Source organism: Kogia breviceps, chromosome 18 (genome assembly GCF_026419965.1).
Source record: "Kogia breviceps isolate mKogBre1 chromosome 18, mKogBre1 haplotype 1, whole genome shotgun sequence".
Taxonomy (NCBI): domain Eukaryota; kingdom Metazoa; phylum Chordata; class Mammalia; order Artiodactyla; family Physeteridae; genus Kogia; species Kogia breviceps.
Window position 1 is genome coordinate 7,507,235 of NC_081327.1, and position 21,839 is coordinate 7,529,073.

The 21,839-nt window shown below is 56.3% G+C and overlaps 2 protein-coding genes across 3 annotated transcripts in view; both read left to right on the forward strand.

The window, feature by feature from the left end:
* The first annotated feature begins 1,515 nt into the window (after positions 1–1,515).
* Positions 1,516–8,842, forward strand: KPTN (kaptin, actin binding protein). The gene is made up of 12 exons (XM_059045761.2): positions 1,516–1,909; positions 2,289–2,371; positions 2,475–2,559; positions 2,653–2,707; positions 3,957–4,032; positions 4,153–4,226; positions 4,440–4,549; positions 4,650–4,727; positions 5,503–5,578; positions 6,323–6,458; positions 6,545–6,727; positions 8,422–8,842. The coding sequence occupies exons 1-12, from the start codon at positions 1,687–1,689 to the stop codon at positions 8,548–8,550; spliced, it is 1,308 nt and encodes a 435-aa protein (XP_058901744.1). The 5' UTR covers positions 1,516–1,686; the 3' UTR covers positions 8,551–8,842.
* A 1,949-nt stretch (positions 8,843–10,791) lies between these two features.
* Positions 10,792–21,839, forward strand: part of SLC8A2 (solute carrier family 8 member A2) — a 35,788-nt gene continuing 24,740 nt past the window's right edge. The window contains exons 1-3 of one of the 2 annotated variants that reach the window (XM_067020405.1): positions 10,792–11,165; positions 15,453–16,146; positions 20,690–21,354. In XM_067020405.1, coding sequence (XP_066876506.1) covers positions 15,469–16,146; positions 20,690–21,354 — 1,343 coding nt within the window. In that variant the 5' untranslated portion in view covers positions 10,792–11,165; positions 15,453–15,468. The remainder of the gene's footprint in view (positions 11,166–15,452; positions 16,147–20,689; positions 21,355–21,839) is intronic. The other variant, XM_059045743.2, reaches the window with a different exon arrangement.

Genomic DNA, 21,839 nt, shown 5'->3' on the forward strand with positions numbered 1-21,839 from the left:
TCAACCCTGGCTGTGCTTTAAAATGTGAAAAGTGCTCAAGCTGGGGTTGCACTCTGATAAATTGTGATTTGATTGAGGTTCCCCACCCTTTTGGTTTTGGAGGGTTTTTTTTCCATAGGTGATCCAAATGTGTAGTTAGGGTTGGAGACCACTGAACACAGGACAGTTCTTTCCTTTCCAACCCAGTTGTTTATTCATTCACTCAAACACGAAGGGAATATGGTTTCGCGGTTACCAAGGGAGGTAGAAGAAGCCTGAAGAAAACATTGTTTTTCAGAAGCAGCAGAACCAGACCGCGCCCCCATTTACTCAGCAAGTATCTACTCAGCACCTACTGTGTGCCACGCCCTGGTTCAAACCCTGGGATTACAGCACTAAATAGCATAACCAGATCTGGATTGGACAGAACTCCTTTCTTTTCACCACCCTCCAGATCCAGCCTGCCTTTGAGAACTCTCAGGTCTCTTATGCAACAGTGTCCCAGGTGCTTGGCAAAGGGCCTGGTACATAGTTTGGGGTTCTTAACATATATACTGAATGCTCGTTCCATGTCAGGCCTTCTGGGCCAGGCGTCTGGGATTTGACTGTGACCAAGGGAGATCCAGTCACTGCCTTCACAGATTTTGCAGTGTGTGTGTGTGTGTGTGTGTGTGTGTGTTTTCTTTCTGCATGGAAGGGGGTGACAGAAGATTACTCAAGGTGGCCAGGACAGCTGGCCAACTCATGTCTTCTGGAAATAACATACAGGTATACATAGAGTCCCCAGACCCTTGATGCCCTTCTGGAGACAAAAAAGTATATACAGGAATCCCAGAAGACCTCATCCTGTCTCCACCACTTACTATCATATCAGTCAAGGGACTTATTCTCCCCGAGCCTCAATTTCATTCTCCAGAAACTGGGATAATAAACCTCTTTCCAGAGTTGTTGCAACAGTTTATGGAGATAAATTCATACAGTGGTCAATAAATGCTGAATAAATGAACGCGGGGTAACAAGAGCTGGGTAGTTGTGAAGATTCAATGAGATAATCAGCCAACATGACTGATAAAGTAGGCTTTCAGTAAAGAAGCTGGTGGTAATTGGCCAGGACAGATAGCTAGAATTTTTTCCTTGGGGTAAGAAGAATGCATTTCACCATTTTAAAGGTGATGTGATTAAAACAAACTATGGAGCTATTGTGTTTGGGTTCCAATACTGACTGCTGCTTCTAGCTGTGTGATCTTAGACAAATTACTTTACTTTACCTGTCTGTGCCTCAGTTTCTTCACTGGTAAAACATATCGTAGTACCTACCTCAAGCCTGCCTGTGAGTTTTAACTAAAAATTGCTAGATGTAAAGCGCTTAGAACAGTTCCTGGCGTGTAAGGGCTATATTGAGCATTAAGGTTCTCTTCTTCCGCCTTCCGCACCGCCCACAGCAGGGGCCACCACCTCCCATCTTCAGGCCTTAATCAGCTGGCGGCAGTCACCTCGGCCCTGAAAAGGACCAGGCAGGAGCGCGCAGGCGCATTGAGGCAAAGTCTGGTGGGAAGCCCAAGCGGCCCGGCTGGCAGCCATCTTGGTAAAGGGCAGCGTCGGCAGCTTCTCTACGTAATCAGGCTGCGCGACCGGCCGGCGCCCGGCGGTCCATGGCGTAGAGCGGGCAGCCGCGGCGGCTACGGGGACCAGCGTTTGAGGGGCGTGATGGGGGAGGCGGCCGTGGCCGCGGGGCCTTGCCCGCTGCGCGAGGACAGCTTCACACGCTTCTCGTCTCAGAGCAATGTGTATGGGTTGGCGGGCGGCGCGGGCGGGCGCGGGGAGCTGCTGGCCGCCACCCTTAAAGGCAAGGTGCTAGGCTTCCGCTACCAAGACCTCCGACAGAAAATCCGGCCCGTGGCCAAGGAGCTGCAGTTCAATTACATTCCCGGTGCGTGGCGCCATGGGGCTGGGGGCTTGGAACGTAGCGCTGAGAAGGCTTCTGAGGCTCTGTCTGAGCCAGGTCACCAGGGTGGGAGGATGGGAGAGTGGGGTCAGGGTGATGGTGATGGAAGGGGGTCAAGGCTGGTAATCTGGAGGCATTGGAGTCTGATGACAGGGCTAATAGGGCCCTGAAGTAGTTAGGGTTCAGAATTCCTCAGACTCAGAAACCAGGATCCCTCCTACCACGGTGATCAGGACTCACACCGTCCCAGAGGTCATGATAATTTCTGGTGGTCAGAGGTGACTGAATCCTAGAGGTCAGGGCTCACTGGTGATTGGGGTCACGCGTCTGCCTGAAACGTGAACTTTGACCTGTTCTCTCCCAGTGGACGCAGAGATTGTCTCCATCGACACCTTCAACAAGTCACCCCCAAAGCAGGGCCTGGTGGTGGGGATCACATTCATCAAGGTACCCGGAGCCCTCCACCTACCCATTTTCTCCTCCTTACTGAGTCTGACCCATATCCCTCTTGCTGACCCTACTCTCCCCTGAGGCCAGTTTCCTCCCCCAGGATTCAGGGGACAAGGGCAGCCCCTTCCTTAACATCTACTGTGACTACGAGCCTGGTTCTGAGTACAACCTGGACTCCATTGCCCGTAAGTGTGGCCTGGAGGGAAGGAGGGATGGGGAAGGGGGTGGGGTGGGGCTGTCAGGTCCCCTGTGCCCAACTGCCTGTGCTCCCCCTGCAGAGAGCTGCCTGAACCTGGAGCTCCAGTTCACTCCTTTCCAACTGTGCCATGCAGAGTAAGTAAGCCACAGGTGTGATACAATAGGGAGTGTGTGTGTGTGTGTGTGTGTGTGTGTGTGTGTATGTGTGTGTGTTGGGAGGGCGGAGGCTGTAGCAAAGTGGAGACCACAAACCTGTCTATAGACAATCAGACTAGTTTGTTTTTTAGAGCATCATGCATTTAAGGTAGCCATGGACCAGACTTGGCTGATAGGCTACCATTTTGTTATCCTTGAACTAGATAATTTGAGAGTGAATTGAGCACCTGTGCTCCAGACGTGTAGAATTCTCAAATTCTAACGATCTAGATTTGGGCATCCCAAGACCCAGAAATGCCAATTTTTCTAGAGTTATAAGCTCTGGGATTCCAAGATTTGAAAGTTCTACAGTTTGATGATTCTGAGATTCTGTAATATTAAAGCCCTAACATTGTCATATTCCAAGGAGATAGAACACAGACGTCTAGAATACTGATGTTCTAGAATCCCAAAGTATAAGAATTCCATTCTAGAGCTCTGAACTCCAGAACACCAGTGTTCTAGCCGAGGGGTTGGCAAACTTTTTCTTTTAAGGCGCAGCTTCGGGGTCAAATAATCTCTATCACAACTTCTCAAATTGGCCACTGTAGCAAGAAGGCAGCCATTGACACTGTGTAAATGAATGGGTGTGTCTGTGTTCCAATAAAACTTTATTCACAAAAACAGACTGTGGGTTTTGGATTTGCCCTGCAGGTCGTAATTTGCCAACCTCTGGTCTAGCAGACGAGTGTTCTAGAAACTGAAGGTTCTAAAGCACTCGTGTTCTGGGTTCTACGATCTGGGTATTCTACCAATTCTGTAAGTCTGAATATCCATGATGGCAATTTCCAGAAGTTCAGGCATTTCAAAGGAGGCAGAAAAGAGAACTTCTAGAACACTGGGGTTCTAGGGTAAAGAGGTGCTAGTGTTCTGAGGTTCTGCAGCCCATTCTAGAGCTCCATGTTCATTCCTGCATCCACATCCAGAATGAAAATTCTAGCAAGTGAGGGCTCTAGAAACAGAAGGTTCAAACACGCTGAGTTTCTGTGATCCTGAGACTGGAAAGTTCTAAACTCTGAGATTCTGTGAGGGCTAGTTTCTAGAATCCTACATCCTGAGACCCTAGCTCTGGATCCAGTGTCTAGAACCCAGAATGTTAGGGATCTCACAGGCAGGAGTTTCTGCAAGAGGAGGATTTTAAAACGCATGGACTCTATCACACTGGCATTCCAGATTTTTCTGCTTTCAGGGTCCAGGTCGGGGATCAACTGGAGACCGTGTTTCTCCTGAGTGGGAACGACCCGGCCATTCATCTCTACAAGGAGGTGAGGCAGGGGGAGGCTTGGCGGTCAGAGCCCTGCTGGGGCCACCCCGGGCTGGCACGGGGCGCAGTGTGCGAGGCTGGCCACTGACTCCAAGCGGGTGGCGGGTCTTGGTTCCCCCAGAACGAGGGGCTGCATCAGTTTGAAGAACAGCCCGTGGAAAACCTCTTCCCAGAGCTCACGAACCTGACCAGTAGGTAGGAGAGGCCCTGACAGAGGCCAGCGGGGAGCAGGGCAGGCAGCCTCAGAGAAATCAGGCGGTGGGAACGGACCCCTAGAGAAATCAGGCCCAGCGGAGGCCCAGGGCTCTACCGGAGGTGGGGCGGGCTGGATGCTTCTAGGGAGGTGGAGGTGGGGGCTGGGGCCTGGTGACGGCCCCCAGGCCCCTCTGCCCACCCGTCCACCCCCAGTGTCCTCTGGCTTGACGTGCACAACCTACCCGGCACGTCCCGGCGGCTATCGGCTCTCGGCTGTCAGAGCGGTTATGTCCGTGTCGCCCACGTGGACCAGCAGAGTCGAGGTGATGGCTGGGGCGGGGGCCCGGGCGCGGGGGGTGGGGCGGGGCCGGACCGGGGCAGGGGTGCTCGGGGCTGGGCCCTGAGTGCTCGCCTTCCACGCAGAGGTTCTGCAGACTTGGACGGTCCTGCAGGACGGCCCCATCTCCCGAGTGATCGTGTTCAGCCTCTCGGCCCCCGAGGGTGAGCTCCGGGCAGGGGGAGGCCAGGCTGCGGGCTCGGCTCCCCCACCAGCATTTGTAGCCCTCTCCCCGCCATCCCTCCCTCGCCCATGTGTGCCCCACGCCAGCCCTGGGGCTACGGTGCGCCCGTTCCCTCCCCCCGACGCTCCTGAACCTCAGCTCCAGCTACTTGCCCCCGTGGTGGTCTGACTTGAGCTTTTACCCCGGACTTGAACTTCTGCCTTTCCCTTGGTGGTCTGACCTTCACCTCTCACACCGTGACTTCCTCTGACCCCCCGTCCGTGGCCTCTTCCCTCTGTCTCTTGCTGCCATCCAAGTCCAGGCTTTTCTCACAGACTCGGCGCTGTCCCCCCACCCCGGGGTCTCTGCTTTCGCCTCACATGTTGATCTGTTCCTCTTACCGCGGTCTGTCCTTCTCTGGCCTTTCTCTCGGCCTGACCTCTGTGGTCTGTCTTCCGCCCCTTCCGCCGTGGCTTATCCCCTGATGCTTTCCCTGTGGTCTAACCGGGGACGTTTGTGCTGTCACCTGACCTTTGTCCCTTCCACCCCGGTGGTCTAACCTTGGACTTTTTTAAACTGTCATCCATCACCTCTCCCTCCTCCTGGCATCTGACCTCCATCGTTCGCCCGTGGTCTAACCTCTAAGCCTCCCCCTGTAGCCCAATCTCAGGGGTCTAACGAGCGTTCCTCTCAGGAATGGATGGATGGGGAGGAGGGAGGAGGGGCCTGGAAGCTGTCCCCTCACGCTTCGCCCGCCGTTCTCGTTCCTTCTCCAGAGACCGAGGAGAGGCCGCAGCGGGAGGAGTACAGCGTGCTTGTGGCCAGCATGTTGGAACCGGCGGTGGTGTGTCGGTGAGGCCCGCGGGGCACGTGGGTGTGGGCTGGCCTCGTGCTTTGCACGGTGATCTAACCTTGTCATCCTCGGCAGAGAGTAAGGCCTTGGGTGTGGTGGTTCAGGGCTGGGCAGGGAGAGGAGCATGAGTGGTTAAGTGTAGAACTCATAGGGCATGTGCTGAGGCCTCGGGTGGGAACCGAGATGTCCAGTCCCCCTGGGGTGGGTGCACAGAGCACGTTGGCGCGTGTTTAACCACAGCCTCCATGTGGGAGAAAGCCCTGGTTTATAGGACCTGCCCATTTCGGTGCTGCCAACACTCCCCCCTCAGTGGGTTTTGGGCCACCAACGTGATGCCAAGCCGCTCACAAAGTTTCTGAAAACTTCCCAGGCGGCTCCCGTGAGCCAGTGCGAGCCAGCTGTGCACAGCTGGTGGGCGGTGAAGGTGTCCTGGCTGGGGCTGAGCTCTCAGGCTTCAGGGGGCCTTGTGGGTGTCCACACTGGAGACAGGGGGGTCACCAGAGGGAACGGTGTGGGTTTCCATTTGGGAGCGAGACAGTCCCACCTCCAGGGGACAGTGTGGGCGTCCAGATCAGAGACAGTGTGTGCTCCCCTTGGTGGATATGAGGATGTCTAACTTGGAGACGAGGGTGTCCAGGCTTCAGGAGGAACAGCACATCCAGACCTGACCCGTGAGGGTCCGGTGCAAAGGGTGGCGGGCAGCGCGGTCGACCTCAGTCTCCCCGCCGTGGTCGGACCCTCAGGGACCTGCTGAACCGGGGCCTCGAGGACCAGCTTCTCCTGCCTGGCAGCGACCAGTTTGACAGCGTCCTCTGTGGCCTGGTCACCGACATCGATTTGGATGGGCGGCCGGAGGTCCTGGTGGCCACCTACGGACAGGTGGGACCGGAGGGATGGGGTTGCCATGGCCTGCGTCCTCTGCCTCCTGCCTCTCCCCGTGTGACTCCAATCCCCTGCCCCTGCAGGAGCTGCTCTGTTACAAGTACTGCAGCCCAGAGCGCGGGCTCCCCGGGGCCCAGCGTGGCTTCCGCTTGCTATGGCAGCGGAGCTTCTCTAGCCCCCTGCTGGCCATGGCGCACGTGGACCTGACCGGTGACGGGCTGCGTGAGCTTGCTGTGGTCTCCCTGAAGGGCGTGCACATCCTGCAGGTAGCCAGGGGCCCCTGAGACGGGGCTTTGACACCCGCCTTATTGAGGGCACGTTCTCACGGGAGAGGGGCAGTCAGGCCTCGGCCCGATCCCTCTGGAAACTGGAGCCTGGGCCCCCCTTCGGGCAAGGGGGTCATTGGCTGCAGACGCCCTCTTGGAGGAGGCAGGCGGTTCCTGTTGGTCAAGGGGAAGGGAGGTGCTGGGGACACTCACAGCCAGGGGTGCAGGGGGCTCAGCCGCAGCATCCATCACCCCCGGCCCCCTGGCCTCCCTCAGCCGCCCGAACATCTCTACTTGGTTCCGCCTGCTTTGACCGTGTCCCTTCCCTGTGGCCCCAGCCCGGATCCGCCCCACCTCCACTGCGTCCTAACCTTGGCCCTCCTACTGCAGCCACCCTGTCTTCTACCGCTGTGACCGGCTTCATTCCGACTGTGGTCTGACCTTCAGCTGCCCTCTCCAGCCAGTCTCCAGCTTTCTCCCATAGTCTAACCTCAAACCCTTCCACTTTGATCTAACCACTGAACTTTCTACTGTGGTCTAATGTCCAGCCTTCTCCTGTACTTTGACCTCTCACCCTCCGACAGCAGCTTAACTGCCCTTACGGTTTAACATCCAACCATTACAATGGCCCGAGGTCCAGCCTGGAACCTTCCGTTTCTGTTTAACCTCCAACTGATATGTCTGACCTCTGACCTTTTCACTACGGCCCGGCCCCAGCCCTTCAGCTGTGATGTACCTCTGTTTCCTGATCTGGTGTTTGCCCACCCCTTCCCTCTGGTCTGACTCCAGGCTCCTTTCCCATGTGGTCTAACCTGGGTTCTCGCTACTGGAGTCTAACCTTACTGTCTCCGCTGCAGGCTTTGCTGGGGCCTTTTCCTTCAGTCTAGTCACCAGCGGGATGGTCCAGGTTAGACCTCATAGACATAGAGGTTGGACCCCAGTGGAAAAGTCTGAGGTCGAACCACAGTACATGGGACAGAGGTTAGACCCTCGAGTAAAACGGGATGAGGAGAGGTCTGAGGTTAGACCACGGTGGACAGGGCTGTGGTCCATCTGCGGGAGAAGGGGCTTCCCTTCTGCTGTGCTCTCAGCCTCCCAGCGTCGCCCTCTGTGATCTCTTTCAAGCCGTTCCACTGTGATCTCCCCTCTATCCCTTCTCTCAGGGGCTAACTTCAGACCCTCCAACCAGGGTCTGGCTCCGTCCCTCGTGTGGTGACATGGTCCTCTCTTTTCCACTTCCGTTTGCTCCTTCTCTGTCCTGTGGGCCTAACCATTTCTGCCAGGGTCTCACCTCTGTCCCTCCTGCTGGGAACTAACCTCAGCCTCTCCCGGGTGGTCAAGCCTCACCCCCGTGTAACGCGAGCTCTCCTTTATGTTTGTTTGTTTGTTCGTTGGGGTGTAGTTGTTTTACAATGTTGTGTTATCTCCGTTATGTTTTGATCCATCCCCGTCCCCGCCGCCGAGTTCTAACCCCAGACCCACACATCTAGGGCTGGGCTTTGTCCCTTGCACCGGAAATTCACTGGAGGCCGTCCCCCTGGGTCTCACCTTCACCCCATCACGGAGACCCATTCTAACCCCACACACGGACCTACCACCGCGGCTGCGCCCTCAGCCTCTGGGGGTCGGGGGGGCGTGTAACCTGCACCTTCCAGCTCTGTCTCAGGCCTGCCCTCCTCTCTCATTCCCCACAGCACAGCCTGATCCAGGCCTCGGAGCTGGTTCTGACCCGGCTTCGGCACCAAGTGGAGCAGAGGAGACGTCGGCCACAGAGGCTGGGGGACAGGGTGGATGCCGGGCCTGCCGAGACCCCGGCCTCCTGAGCACCGACCCGCTGCCCGTCCCAGGCCTGCCACAGTTCCTCGGGGTGCCCGCCTCCAGCTCGTCGTGGCGGGGGAAGCATCCTGAAGGAGGCACTGGTCTCGACCCCACACACCCCAGGGTGGTGGAGCGGTGGGTCCTGCTCTGGCTCCGCCCCAGCGTGCCCTGTGACCCCCGCTGCCCTCTCTGTGCCTCAGTGTCCCCATTTGAAAATGGGGTGACCCCACCCCACCCCGCCTCTATCCCCTTGAGACTCGGTCGGTGGTGATTATTTCTGTGTCCCGAGGAACCAAACTTGTCTCCATTCTTTTGTTCGGCACACGTTTGATGAGGACCAGCTGTTGCCAGGCTCTGTGTCGGGAGCCGGGCTCACCCGGTAGAACGGAGGGAGGGGACTTTGGGCATCGGGGGTCCAAGGTCAGACCCAGCAGCCGGACTGAAGTGGGATCGTAGTGTCGATTTCAGAGGAAAGAAGGGAAGTTAGGCCCTACAGGAAGTTAAACCTCCATAGGAAAGACTGTAGAATATAAGGGAAAGGTCTGTAGGGTTAGACCTCTGCAAGTGAACTGAGGTTAGACCCCAGTGGAAAGCTCTGGATCTGAGGTCAGGGCTCGGTGGGAAGCTAAGGAAATTGAGCCTCAGAGGAGAGGATGTGGGTGGAAAGGACTGTTGTCATGGGGAAGCCGTGGTCAAATTGTAGCAGTGGGTCTGAGGCCAGACCCCCCCATGCGTGATGCTGAAGTTGGACCCTAGCAAACATTACTATGGTGAGACCTTGCGCCAAGAGCCACGGTCAACACCCAGCAGAAGTGATTGATTTAGATCTCAACTGGGGAGTCCTGGGAGGAGCCCCAGGCTACACTGTCCCGGAAAGGGCTAAGGGTAGGCCTAGTTGAAAAGCCCAGGGGATTGGGGGACCAGGAAGTGGGAGACAAGGCTAGTTTCCCTGCCCCGTGGCTGTAGCGATCGCCCCTCCTGTGGCCACTTCCCTGGCACCAGGAGAAGGAACTGAGGCCTACATCACAGGGACCGGCGGAGGGCGGGGACAACAGAAGAAATCTTGCCAGGAATAGAATCGGGTCAGGAGAGTGGGGGAGCAGTTCCTGAACGGGGTCCAGGCTGGTTGTGGGTGAGAGTTCTTTCCTTGCTGCTGCAGGGTTTGGGTGGGACCCCTGCTTCCTGGGGTGGGGGCGGGGCAGGCACCATGGTCGTTGTAGCCATCTGTCTACTTCCTGCCGTGGAAGTCCGCCCGTCAGTCTGACCATCTGCACTGACAGTAAAGACTGAGCTCCCAGTGCCCCACAGCGGGTCTTCAGGAGGCTGGAGCCCACCGATTCCTGGCCACCCCTGTCTTCTCCTCACCTCCCAGAACCCAAGCGTGGGAAATCGCAGGGAGCCAGAGCTGGGTCGTCTCCCCCGTCTCCTGGCAGTGGGCCCGGGGGTGTCCAGCCAGCACCGGCGGTGGGCATGGGCCACCCTGGCCACGTCAGGGTCTCCCTCCTGCTGCCCGTCTGCAGAGGCTGAGTGCTCCATCGCTCCCTGTCCTGGGCGGGAGTGGGACCCTAGGGTGGGACTGGGGGCATTTAAGTGGTGATGTTCTGGGTCTGTGAAGTGTGTGCACGTGTGTGTGTGTGTGTGTGCACCATTTCAGGACTCGTGAGTTTGTGTCCCCAGCGCCTGCCTGGTCCTTTGCGGCCCGCTGCCTAACTTCTCGCCGGCCCCTCAGTCTGGGACAGTGTGTAGTGTGGCAGTTAAGGGAGAGCCTGGGGCCACACTTCACTCCGTGCCTCAGTTTCCCCATCTGTAAAACGGGGCTAGTGGCACTTCCCTCACAGGGCTTTTAGGAGGGTCAGTCGTGTCAACATGTGTCAAGCACTTCTTAAAAATGTTATAGCAATGCCTGGCACGTGGTAAGGGCTGGAAGCCCCTTGTGAACGGCAACTGTTGTTATTACTATTGATGGTGCCTCTGTGGTCGTTTCTGGCCGGCTTTGTCAGCAGGCGCAGCACGTGAATTTGGATCTGACTCTGGCTAAAAACATTTTTGCCCTCCCTCCAGTTCTGGGAGCCTGTGACTATTTGTAGCTGTTTTGCCTCGTTGGCCCTTGTATGGATCAGCGAGTGTGTGTGTCTGTGCGTGTGTCTGTGTGTGTGTCTGTGTGTGTGTCTGTGTCTGTGTGTGTGTCTGAGTGTGTCTGTGCGTGTGTCTGTGTGTGTGAGTGTCTGTGCGTGTGTCTGTGTGTGTCTGTGTGTGTCTGTGCGCGCGCGCGCCCCCTCCGCCGCTGTCCCTTGCCTGTGGTGCTGAACCCAGAGTGTGGGAGGGAGGCTTGGGCTGCTTCATCTCCCCCACCCCACCCCCCGCCCCTCCTCTCTCCAGGCCCCGCCCCGGTCCCCCGCGCCGGCCTCCCCTCCTCCCTCTCTAGCCGACTCCCCCTCCCCCGAATCCCTCCCCCCTCCTCCTCTCCTCTCCTCCCTCTATCCCCTCTCCCTCCCCTCCTCCCTAGCTCTCCCTCTCAGTCCCCAGCTTATCCCTCTCTCTCTCTCTCCCTCTGTCGGGAGGAGTCGCCCACCACTGCCAATACAGTGCTGAGGGAACCTGCTCTGGGCTGTAGCTGCAGGTAAGAGACCCCCAGTTAGGGGGGGCTTGGGGGAAGGATGGTGTTGCCCCAGGTGGGTGGAGGGGGGCATTTGAGGAGCCCGGAGCCACTTCTCCCTGAGCTCCGTTATAGGGGATGGGGGGGCTGCATATCCCGGGCGCGGGTACCAGGGCCCTAACGTGCGGGAGGGGCTCCACCAGCAGTCGACATCCTCAACCCCTCCTGCGCTTCAGGGAGCATGGCGGGCTGGGGGGGGGGTGCCTCCTGGGCGCCGAGGGGGTGAGAGCACCCCACCCTGTCTGGAGCAGCACCCGCACTCGCGTTCTCCGCCTCCACCTCCGCCCCCGCCTTCCCGTGTCTGGGTCTCGTCTTTCTGTGTCTCCACATCTCTCAGGGGTCTCTGTCCTGCGGAGTCTGGACGCCTCTCCGAGTCCCTTTCCCTGTCTCCCTCAGTCTCACTCTTGTCTCTGTCTCTCTCTGTGCCTGGGTCTGTTCCGGCTTTCTGTCTCCGAGTCCTTGGTTCCTCTCTGCTTTCCTCTTTCGCCATCTCTGTGTGTTTCCCCCTGTCTCTGTCTCTACTGTCTCAGCTTTCCCGTGTCTCTGTCTCTGTCCATCTCCGCGTGTATCTTCCTTGCTTCTCATCTCCATCTCCGTCTCTAGGACCCGGTCTCTTTCTCTCTCTCTCTTTCCTCTCCGCTTCCTCTCCCTGCTTAACTGCCTCCTACACACCTTTGTCTCCGCCCCTGGCAAGGGGAGACCTGGGGGAAGAAGACCCGCCCCGCCTCCTGCCGCCGCCGCAGAGTGGGGCCCCCCCCAGGAGGCCCGGGGTCCCCCAGACTCCTCTCCCTTCCTCAGCCGAGCTCCCCGCATCCTCCCGCTGGCGTCCGCCCGTCCCTCCCCTGAGGATAGAGCTCCTCTGCTCTCCCCTGCCTTATTTCTGGCATCCTGAGGCCAGTCCTTCTTGCAATCTAACCTGTAGCCTTTGCAGAGGAGACTGAACCAGTCCTGTCTGCAATCGAACCTCCCATCCCTCTTCATAGTGACTGGACCAGTCCCTGCTGCAGTCTAACTTCCATACCTCTTTTGCCATTTGTCCATTTCTGGACTCGTTCATTCTTCTGACAATTACTGGGCACCTTTCCTGCTCCAGGCTCAGCTCTAGGTACTGGGCCAGGCCAGTCCTTCCTGCAATCTCGCCTCCACCGTCTCACGGTGTGCCAGCCCCAGACCTGTCTCCCAGTGGGGCTGGAGCTCAAAAGCTTCTCCACCGCCCCTTGGGGGCTCTGAGAGGGACCTTCTGAGTCTAGAGTTCCCTGGCCAATACATCCTCTTCTTTTCTGTTGGGGAGGGGGCCCCAGAGAAGGCGGGAGAGATGAGAGGTGTGGGGTTGAGCCTGTAGCCCACGCTCGCTGGGCTGAGGTCCTCGAGTGCCCACGTGCGCTTCCAGGTGGGTTAAAACAAGCACCAGCTTAGGAGTCCCACACCTTCAGTTCCATCTCTTCTCTGCCCCTGACTTGAAGTTGCATGACTTGGCCAAGCTCTCTGCCCCTCCAGACCTCAGTTTACCAATCGGCGTACCATGGCCTGAATACTGAGACTGTGTGTGTCTCTGTGTGATCCCCAGGCTGGGACACTGTGTGCAGGCGGGAGAGCCTGGCTCACCCCGGAGCAGTAAGCGTGCATGTTTAGAAGGCCGTGCCCCCACCGAGAGCAGGCAGCGGGCACCCCCTGCGCCCAGCCTGAGCGCAGTCAGGAACCATCACCCCCCTTATCGATGTGAGGGACTTGAGGGAGGGGGTCCCACGTGGCCTGCCAGACTGACTGCCCCACCCCGCTCAGGCTTGCAGCCCCGCCCTGCAGATGAGGTCTCCGAGGCCCGAGAGGTGGGTGAGGCAGAACTGGGACACTCACCACTGACCCAGCTGGCCACCGGCCCACGAGGGAGGGGGGAGATGGCCCCAGGAGACGGTGCCTGCCATCTGCCCTCCGGAGTCCCACGCTGGCCTCCACGTGATGGTTTTGCCCCTGGATTCTAAACCCAGATCAGGTTTCAGGGCTGCTCATGGAGCGAGGGAGGCAGAGACAGGAGCCTCAGGAAGAGGGAACCCAGCTGTCCCCAGTGACAGGGCTCAGACCTCTTGGTGGTTCGTTTAACTAGATATTTATCTAGTGCTTTCTCTCCCTGACCCCTCCTTCCCTAAGGCCCCAGGGAGAGGAAACCAGGTTTTGCAGGAAAAGGCATTGAACCAGGCTTGAGGACTGAGGCGGGAGGGACAGGTGGTTGGACTTGAGGGAGGACTGCCCAGGCCATGGGCCTTTCCTGAGACAGGGAGTGAGATGCTATAGATGAATTCTTGACTCCCAGGTGGACCTGGTTTCCCCTGAAAGCTGGGGGGGGGGGGGCGGGGAGGGAGGGAGGGAGAAGAGAGCGTGAGTCTTTGCCTTGGATCCTGGTGGGTTTGTAATTATGCCCAAGTCGTTGCTAATTAGGGGGCTGCTAATTAGATGTATCATTAGGGGCCTTGCCGAGGGGGCTAATTGTGCGGTGGCCCTTTAAGAATCACCCCGCCCCCTGCCCCCCTACACACACACACACACACTCTTCAGGGAAGTCCTACCAACATTTTGCCTCCCGCCCCAAAAGGAGCCAGCTCCCAATCCGTGAGGACATGGGTGTATGTTGGGGGCAGGCTGTGGGTTAGACCGTGAGAAGAACTTTTCAGACAGAAATGGACGTTACCGGGAGAACTGAGGCTGGTGGCCAGCATCAGTTGGCCGGGGAGGGCGGAGGCCCTGAGGACCCCTGCCTTCCTCTCTCAGTCCCGTTTGATAGGCTGAGGGGTTACCATGACAACACAAGGGTGGGGCGGGGGAGCTGGGAGTCAGGACCACTCTTGGAGAGAGAAACTGGGAGCTGCAGAATGGGTGCTGGGGGCTGTTGGGCAAGTTATTTAGCCTCTCTGAGCCTTGGTCTTCTCGTCTGTGAAATGGCTGGGGGCTCCCCAAAGTGGGATGGTGTCATTTCAAACAGAGTGCCCACGGAAGGTGACATCTGAGTGGAGAGCTGAAGGAGACGAGGGAGTGGATAGGTGGGGAAGAGTGTCCCAGGAAGCGGGAACAGCAGGTGCAAAGGCCCTGACGCAAGAACATACCCGAGGAACAGCAAGGAGGTGGTGTAGCTGGGGCCAAGTGAGGGAGGGGGGGAGAGAGAGAGAGAGATGAGGCCAGGGAGGGAATGAGGGGGCCAGATTGCGCAAGACCTTACGAAGCGGGGAGGGGACTTTGGTGTTCTGAGTGAGACCAGAGCCATGGAGGGTTCTGATCAGAGGCGAGGGTGTGAACTGATTGGCATTTTTAAAGGAGACCTAGACACAGAACTAGCCACTCGAACCCAGGACCAGAGGCAGGAAGAGAAGTATTCACCCCACACCCACAGTGTGGGGTCCAAAAGCCCAACCTAGGACCTCGTGTCACAGCTTCTAAGGAATCCTGCACCTGCCATAGACCCGGGGGTGCTGGAGAGAGACACCTGCCAGCGTTGCAGGGAAGGATGTCTGTGAGAGACCCTCCAGCAGCCCCTCCCCAGCCCTACCTGAGACAGACAAACAAAGCACCTGCCACAGCCCAAATCCCAAGCAGGAGCCCTCCGAGCAACAAGTTGGAAACCATAGGAATCACAAAATGAGTTGAGGGCCCCCCCAGCCCCTTGCCTCTCCCACTAACTTATTCAGTCTGTGTTCTTTTGCGCCTGACTTCACTCTTCCATGGCATGTCTGTGAGATTCATCTGCATTGTTGGGTGTATCGGTTGCCCGCTCCCTTTTCGGTGCTGTATAATATTCCACTGCATGACTATTCTGCCATGTACTTCTCCATGTTCTTGCTGATAGGAATCTGGGTTGTTTCAAGAGGGGAGCCATTATAAATGAAGCTGCTGTGAACATTTGTGTATGTGTCTTTTGACAAACACTTGACTTATTTCTCTTGGGTACATACCTGGGAGTGGAATTGCTGAGTCCTAGGATGCTTGATGTTCAGCTACAGTTTCCTGCAGTGGTTTGACTCCCATCAGCAGTGCATGGTGTCTTTATCTTTCTGTGTCTCTCTCTCTTGGTCTCTGCCTGGCGCTCTCTGTGCCTCTCTGTGACCCTGTCTCTTTGAATCACTGTCTCTCTTTGGCTCCCCCAGTCTCTCTCCTCCCTCCGTTAGTCCTCAGCTTCTCCCCCATTCTCCGACCCCAGTGAACCTTGACTCCTGAGCAACAGGGCGGGGTTTGCTCCCCTCACCCAGACTTCCTCCTCCCCCACAGGACCCTGACCCCCTCCATGGCTCCCCTGGCCTTGGTGGGGTTCGCACTCCTCCTGGGGACTCCCCCATGCTCCGGGGCAGCCACCCCGACCCCCTCCCTGCCACCTCCCCCGGCCAACGACAGCGATGTCGGCAGCACGGGGGGCTGCCAGGGCTCCAACCGCTGCCAGCCAGGGGTCCTGCTGCCCGTCTGGGAGCCCGATGACCCGTCGCTGGGGGACAAAGCAGCGCGGGCCGTGGTCTACTTTGTGGCCATGGTCTACATGTTCCTGGGTGTATCCATCATTGCCGACCGCTTCATGGCATCCATCGAGGTCATCACGTCCAAGGAGAAGGAGATCACTATCACTAAGTCCAACGGCGAGACCAGCGTGGGCACCGTCCGCATCTGGAATGAGACTGTGTCCAACCTCACACTCATGGCCCTGGGCTCCTCGGCCCCTGAGATCCTGCTGTCTGTTATTGAGGTCTGCGGCCACAATTTCCAGGCGGGCGAGCTGGGCCCGGGCACCATCGTGGGCAGCGCTGCCTTCAATATGTTTGTGGTCATTGCTGTGTGTATCTACGTCATCCCAGCCGGTGAGAGCCGCAAGATCAAGCACCTGAGAGTCTTCTTTGTCACCGCTTCTTGGAGTATCTTCGCCTACGTCTGGCTTTATCTCATCCTTGCCGTCTTTTCCCCGGGCGTGGTCCAGGTGAGCAAGGACCCACAGACGTCTCCTCGGTGCATGTATGTCAGCAAAATCCCGAGGGGTGGCTCCCCGGGCTTAGGGAGTCAATGCCTGTATTTGCAGAAATGCATGCTCACATCTGAGAGGGCCGCCGGGTATGGTTGTGCAAGTCACGCACTGCACAAAGGCATAGCGCCGGAGAGGGCAAGTTGGGACGGGAGTCCAGTGGGTGCTCCCCAGCCAGGTCTGGATGGCACTGCAGGTCCTGGAAAGGGCTCATCTGCGCAGTACGGGGTGCCATTTTGCAATATGCCCATCCAGAACTCTCGCAAGGGGGCCATATGTGCTAACAGAGTCCTAGTGGTCTATGTAATGCATACGACAGTCTAGCCAGGTATTTGCCAGGTATGGTCACACATGTTTTCCTATACTCCCTGCCTTTTGCATAATTTATTTCCACTTTGGCAGTAAGACATCCCCCACTTGCATAATTCGCGTTACACTTGCATAATCCGGCCTTGTGTCTTCTGACAGCGCTAACTCAGGTAACTTGGTGTTACTTGGTGCAATTTGCATAGTTTACCCATGGACTTTGCATAGATCCATGCCCACATCTGCCTTATCTAGCCCTGTATTTTCCAGATATGCAGTCGTGGTTTGCATAATTCATTCATTATTAATAATTGATTTCTGATGTTAGGATAATTTATGCCACTTCGCTGTAATTCATACTCACATCCAATCCAACCTAGGTATAAACCCAGCCCACTGCAAAGACCACTTTGCATAATTTATTCCAACAGTGAGACAAAATTTAGACCCACCGCCGCATAACTTACACCTACGTTCACATAATCATTTGCCTCTCACTTATCCAGTGTCTTAACGGGCAAACTGCTTAGTCTTCCATTTAAAACATTTGTCCAATTTATGTCCCACAGCCCCCATGACCACCACCTACATTTGCATAATGTATTCATGGGCCTGGCTTAATTCGCTCACACACGTGCATAATTTATTTGAGCCTTCACACATGCGTATAATATACTCATGCATATCTGTCATGTTTTGCCAGTTATAGTTTCTTTCCAGGAAGGATCTAAAGTTAGAGCTATAAAGATTCTTTGCAGATGATATCACGGCAGATCTGAGGGATTAGAAACCACAGTGAGGAAAAGGGGAGATGGTAGCACCAGAAAACAGGGATGAGAAAGGGAGAGAGACAGCTACTGTGATTGACTCACTACTGTAATGCTGAGTTTCCTGGCTGCCATGGCAAAAAGTACAGAACGATACTTCACACGGTTCTCAGGCACTATTTGAAAAGGATGCTATTCTGACTTGGGTTTTCAAAGTGGTCCCTGACAAGGATTTACACCGAAACTGTGAAAGGAAGTTTAGACACCACGGGTGGGAGGTGGGTCAGGGGTGGGATAGGGGGAGGGAGAGATTTCCCCTGAGAAGGAGCTGGCTCAGACCTAGGGAAGACAGTGTAAAGTGCCACAGCTTTGGGTAGAGAAGTGGCTATGGAGGATCCCTTCAGGAGTAAGTGGAGACCAGACTTTTGGGACGTTTTCATGAAATGGCCAGACTTATGGGCTGTTTTCATGACATAATCGAAAGAATGGGCATGAGCTAAAGATGATGCCAATCCCTCCTAGAGGCGACGAACTGGAGTCGTGAGAGATGGGTCTGGCTCTGGGTTTTCTCCAGAAATGCTGTGTGACGTCAGGCAAAGCCTGTACCCTCTGGACCTCCGTTTACCCATCTGAACCATAGAAGGGGTTGAAGTAGACCATTGGTTCTTGACCCTTCATATCCAATCCTCCCTTTTTATAACAAATGTTTTTATATCCCCTTGCTTCTGCTGGTGTGAAATTCTTAGCTAATAGGAGAGGGGTTTTCTAGCCTCGGAGTTTGGTGCCTGGACTCTGGAACCTGAGGCCCGGGTTCAAATCCCATCTCTGTGGTTTCCTAGCTGTATGACCTCGGGCAGGTTCCTTACCTGCTCTGTGCCTCAGTTTCCCCACCTGTAATCAGGGGTCATCCTAGTACCAGCTTCAGAGGGCTGCATGAGGAGCTGTTGAATTGCTACATGTGGAAGGGCTTAGAACAGCGAGCCTGGGACAAGGTAAATGTGAGCTCCTCTTCCCGTTAACAAACTTCCTTACACTGGTTGGCTTCCCAGAAGTCAGTATGAGGCCCAGACCGTGATATAAAGGAAAGTACTATCTAATAGAACCATCTGTATTTCTACATGTAAACGCTTGTGCATGACTACCTCCAAAGGCATGACAAAAAGCCAGATGGTGGCATCTACTTACATGTAATGAACCAGTTGGGGCTTAAGAGGAAAAAAAAAAAAACCCAGAAACCATTCCCATGCACGGAGACCAGCAGAGGAGCGGGTAGCCATGAGATTGAAATCAGGCATATCCAGCATACGTTAAACCACACAGGAAAAATACTTCATACAGACATAAAACAAAATGGAGTGTAGACTCCAATGATCATAAGCAGGGTTTCTGCTGACGTGAACGTCCAGCGGGAGGTTCTGAAGTCAGGCAGGACATGGGACAGTTATGCATTGTGTGGGACTGTCCCATGAGTCGCTGGATGTCACCAGGCTGGGACCATATCCCCCTCCCCCATTATGGTGGCAACCCATAAATATCCCTAGATCTGTGACCACCCCTCTTGCGGGCGTTCTGTCCACTGAGACCCGAAGGTGTGTCTCGCTCCCCTCCCAGGGCGGGCAAGCCCGTGAGCCCATTTGCAGGGGACACCGTAGAAAGCAGATGTGAATCTCTCAGAACCACCTTTTGTTTACCTGCAGGGAAGAAAGGGATCTCAGGTGTTTGAGATCTCTCTCCTGATTAAGAGAGAATCGCCCACAGCATATACAGTGGCCAGTTCAATGAGCGCCCGGCAAGAGTTCATTTTACAGCTTGCGGAAAATTCAGTTTCTTTTCACACACCTGCTTGGTGGCTTTGTGTGGTGCTATTTCCAAGTCCTGCCTTTCCTCTGAACCATCAGTAAACACAGGGACAAGGGCCTGCGGCAGTCGGAGCTTAAAGATCGCTCCCCTACCAGGCTCATTTTAAATATACCTCTGGGGCCATCTGATTTGTAAATACTCTTTAATCTTTCCTTCCTTATCTTTAATGAGAAAGGTAACAGATGAGTCTTTACATGAATATTTCAAGGTGAACTGTCAGGTGTTGGTGGATGCTTCCTGTACGTGCCTGGCCCTGTGCCAGACCACAGGCAGACTCAGAGTCCCAGACCTCAATGAGCCCAAGATAATAGCGCTCGTAGTAATAATAATAATGGTAATGGTCATTTCATGTTTTGTGTATCTTCCATGTGTCAATAACCAACAAGGCTAAGTGCTAGGGGTACATAAGCTCATTCAATCTTGGGGATGTCCCCATTTTACAGACAACAGGCTGGGCCAGGCATTCCTCTTCTAGAACCAGGATCTAAATTCAGCATTGCCTTGTCTCTCTGGGGCGGTAGCATGTAAATATGGGAACTGGCTTTATGAGGCTGTCAGACAACGACCCAAACTTGGGCTTCTTTTAGAGTCAGAGTCCTGTCCCTAAGGGCCAAACAAATCCTAAGGAAGGAGAATCTGGTAAGGGCTGTACTCACTGGTGGTGGTGTGGTGGTGGGGGGGGATAAGACAGTTTGGGGAGGTGAGCACAGGACAGACCCTGGGTGATGGGTAGGCTTTGGAGAAGTGGAGGCATCCCGGGTGAGGAGGGGCAGAGGGGAAGTGGAGCAGGGAGAGAAAAGATAGAGGGAGAGAGAGGCAAGAAGACACACCAGCTCTGCACCTGGACAGGGGCTGGGAGCACACGGTGGGGACGTGTCTCTGGCTTGGTGGTGGTTTAGGATGTCTGGGGATAGGATGTCTGGGTTCCCGGCACTGGGGCAGCTAAGTGTGGTTCTCAGTGTGACAAAACGTGGATGGATGGATGGATGGATGGATGGATGAGACCAGGAGAAAGACAGGAAGGGCAGGGGAAGTGGGGGGGACATAAAGAGAGAAGAAGGGTGGGGTCGGAAACTGTGAAGAATTTCATGAGGGAGAGAGGTAGGCATCTACAAAAGATATGAAAGAGAGACAAGGAGACAGCGGCAACAAGAAAGGAAGACACAGAGGGAGAAAGATAAAAAACCAACTGACATAGAGGATGAGACAGAGGCAGAAAGAGAAAGAGACAACGACCTAGAGAAACAGAGAGAGCGAGACATGGGGAGAGGCAGGGAGGAGCAGAGACAAAGAGGCAGAGAGAGAGAGAGAGACAGAGATGGAGGGAGAAAAGGGAAAAGGGGAGAGACAGAGACACGAAGAGAAAGGGGGAGAGGCAGAGATGAAGAGAGACAGGAGAGAGGCAGAGACAGAAGGCCAGATGGGGACAGATGCAGGACAGGGCCGCGGGGAGCGCCGGGTGGTGGCCGGGACGGGGCTCTGGGAAGAGAGGCGGCGGGAGGCGGCGGGCCGGCTGCGAGCGCGCCCCCTCCCGGCGCGGCGGTCCTGACCCGCGGGGCCGCCCGCAGGTGTGGGAGGCGCTGCTGACCCTCGTCTTCTTCCCGGTGTGCGTGGTGTTCGCCTGGATGGCCGACAAGCGGCTGCTCTTCTACAAGTACGTGTACAAGCGCTACCGCACCGACCCGCGCAGCGGCATCATCATCGGCGCCGAGGGCGACCCCCCCAAGAGCATCGAGCTGGACGGCACGTTCTTGGGCGCCGAGGCGCCGGGCGAGGTGGGCGGCCTGGGCCCGGGGCCCGCCGAGGCCCGCGAGCTGGACGCCAGCCGCCGCGAGGTCATCCAGATCCTCAAGGACCTCAAGCAGAAGCACCCGGACAAGGACCTGGAGCAGCTGGTGGGCATCGCCAACTACTACGCGCTGCTGCACCAGCAGAAGAGCCGCGCCTTCTACCGCATCCAGGCCACGCGGCTAATGACGGGCGCGGGCAACGTGCTGCGGCGACACGCGGTGGACGCTTCGCGCAGGGCCACCCTGGCCGAGGGCGCTGGCGAGGACGAGGACGACGGCGCCAGCCGCATCTTCTTTGAGCCCAGCCTCTACCACTGCCTGGAGAACTGTGGCTCCGTGCTGCTGTCCGTCACCTGCCAGGGCGGCGAGGGCAACAGCACCTTCTACGTGGACTACCGCACGGAGGACGGCTCCGCCAAGGCCGGCTCCGACTATGAGTACAGGTGGGTCCCGGGCAGTGCTCCCCGGCCCGCCTGGGGTGGGTGGGCAGGGAGGGCTGGCCGTTCGAAGGTCATAGGTTCCGCCATCCAGCGGCCTCCAGTCTCCTCTGTCTCCTGGCTACCTCTGGCGCCCATCCTTACTTTGCTATGGGCAGACCTGCAGTATTCCTTCCTTCCTTCCTTCCTTCATTCATTCATTCACTCTTGAGAGTTTACTTTGTCCCAGGCACTGTTCTAGGCATTTGGCAAACGCTGCTGGACAAGGCAGACAGCGGTGGCTGTCCATCTACCACAGGCTGCTCCTCCCATGTCCACGCTCTACCTGTGCATTCCTGCGCTTGACACTCCACTGTGTTCATTATTATAGCTCCATGATGTGTATCATACCTGGTAGAACAAGTACCCTCCCACACACCATTATTAAAGTAAAAATGTTTATTGAGCACCTACTATATGCCAGGTGTATACCCCGGTGAACAAGACAGCTA

What these genes read in the sequence shown, in the direction of transcription:
- KPTN (XM_059045761.2), top strand. Translation starts at nt 1,687, where the DNA reads ATGGGGGAGGCGGCCGTGGCCGCGGGGCCTTGCCCGCTGCGCGAGGAC. An exon ending in CCATTCATCTCTACAAGGAG is followed by an intron (nt 4,033 to 4,152) that starts GTGAGGCAGGGG and finishes TGGTTCCCCCAG; the next exon opens with AACGAGGGGCTGCATCAGTT. An exon ending in GAACCGGCGGTGGTGTGTCG is followed by an intron (nt 5,579 to 6,322) that starts GTGAGGCCCGCG and finishes TCGGACCCTCAG; the next exon opens with GGACCTGCTGAACCGGGGCC.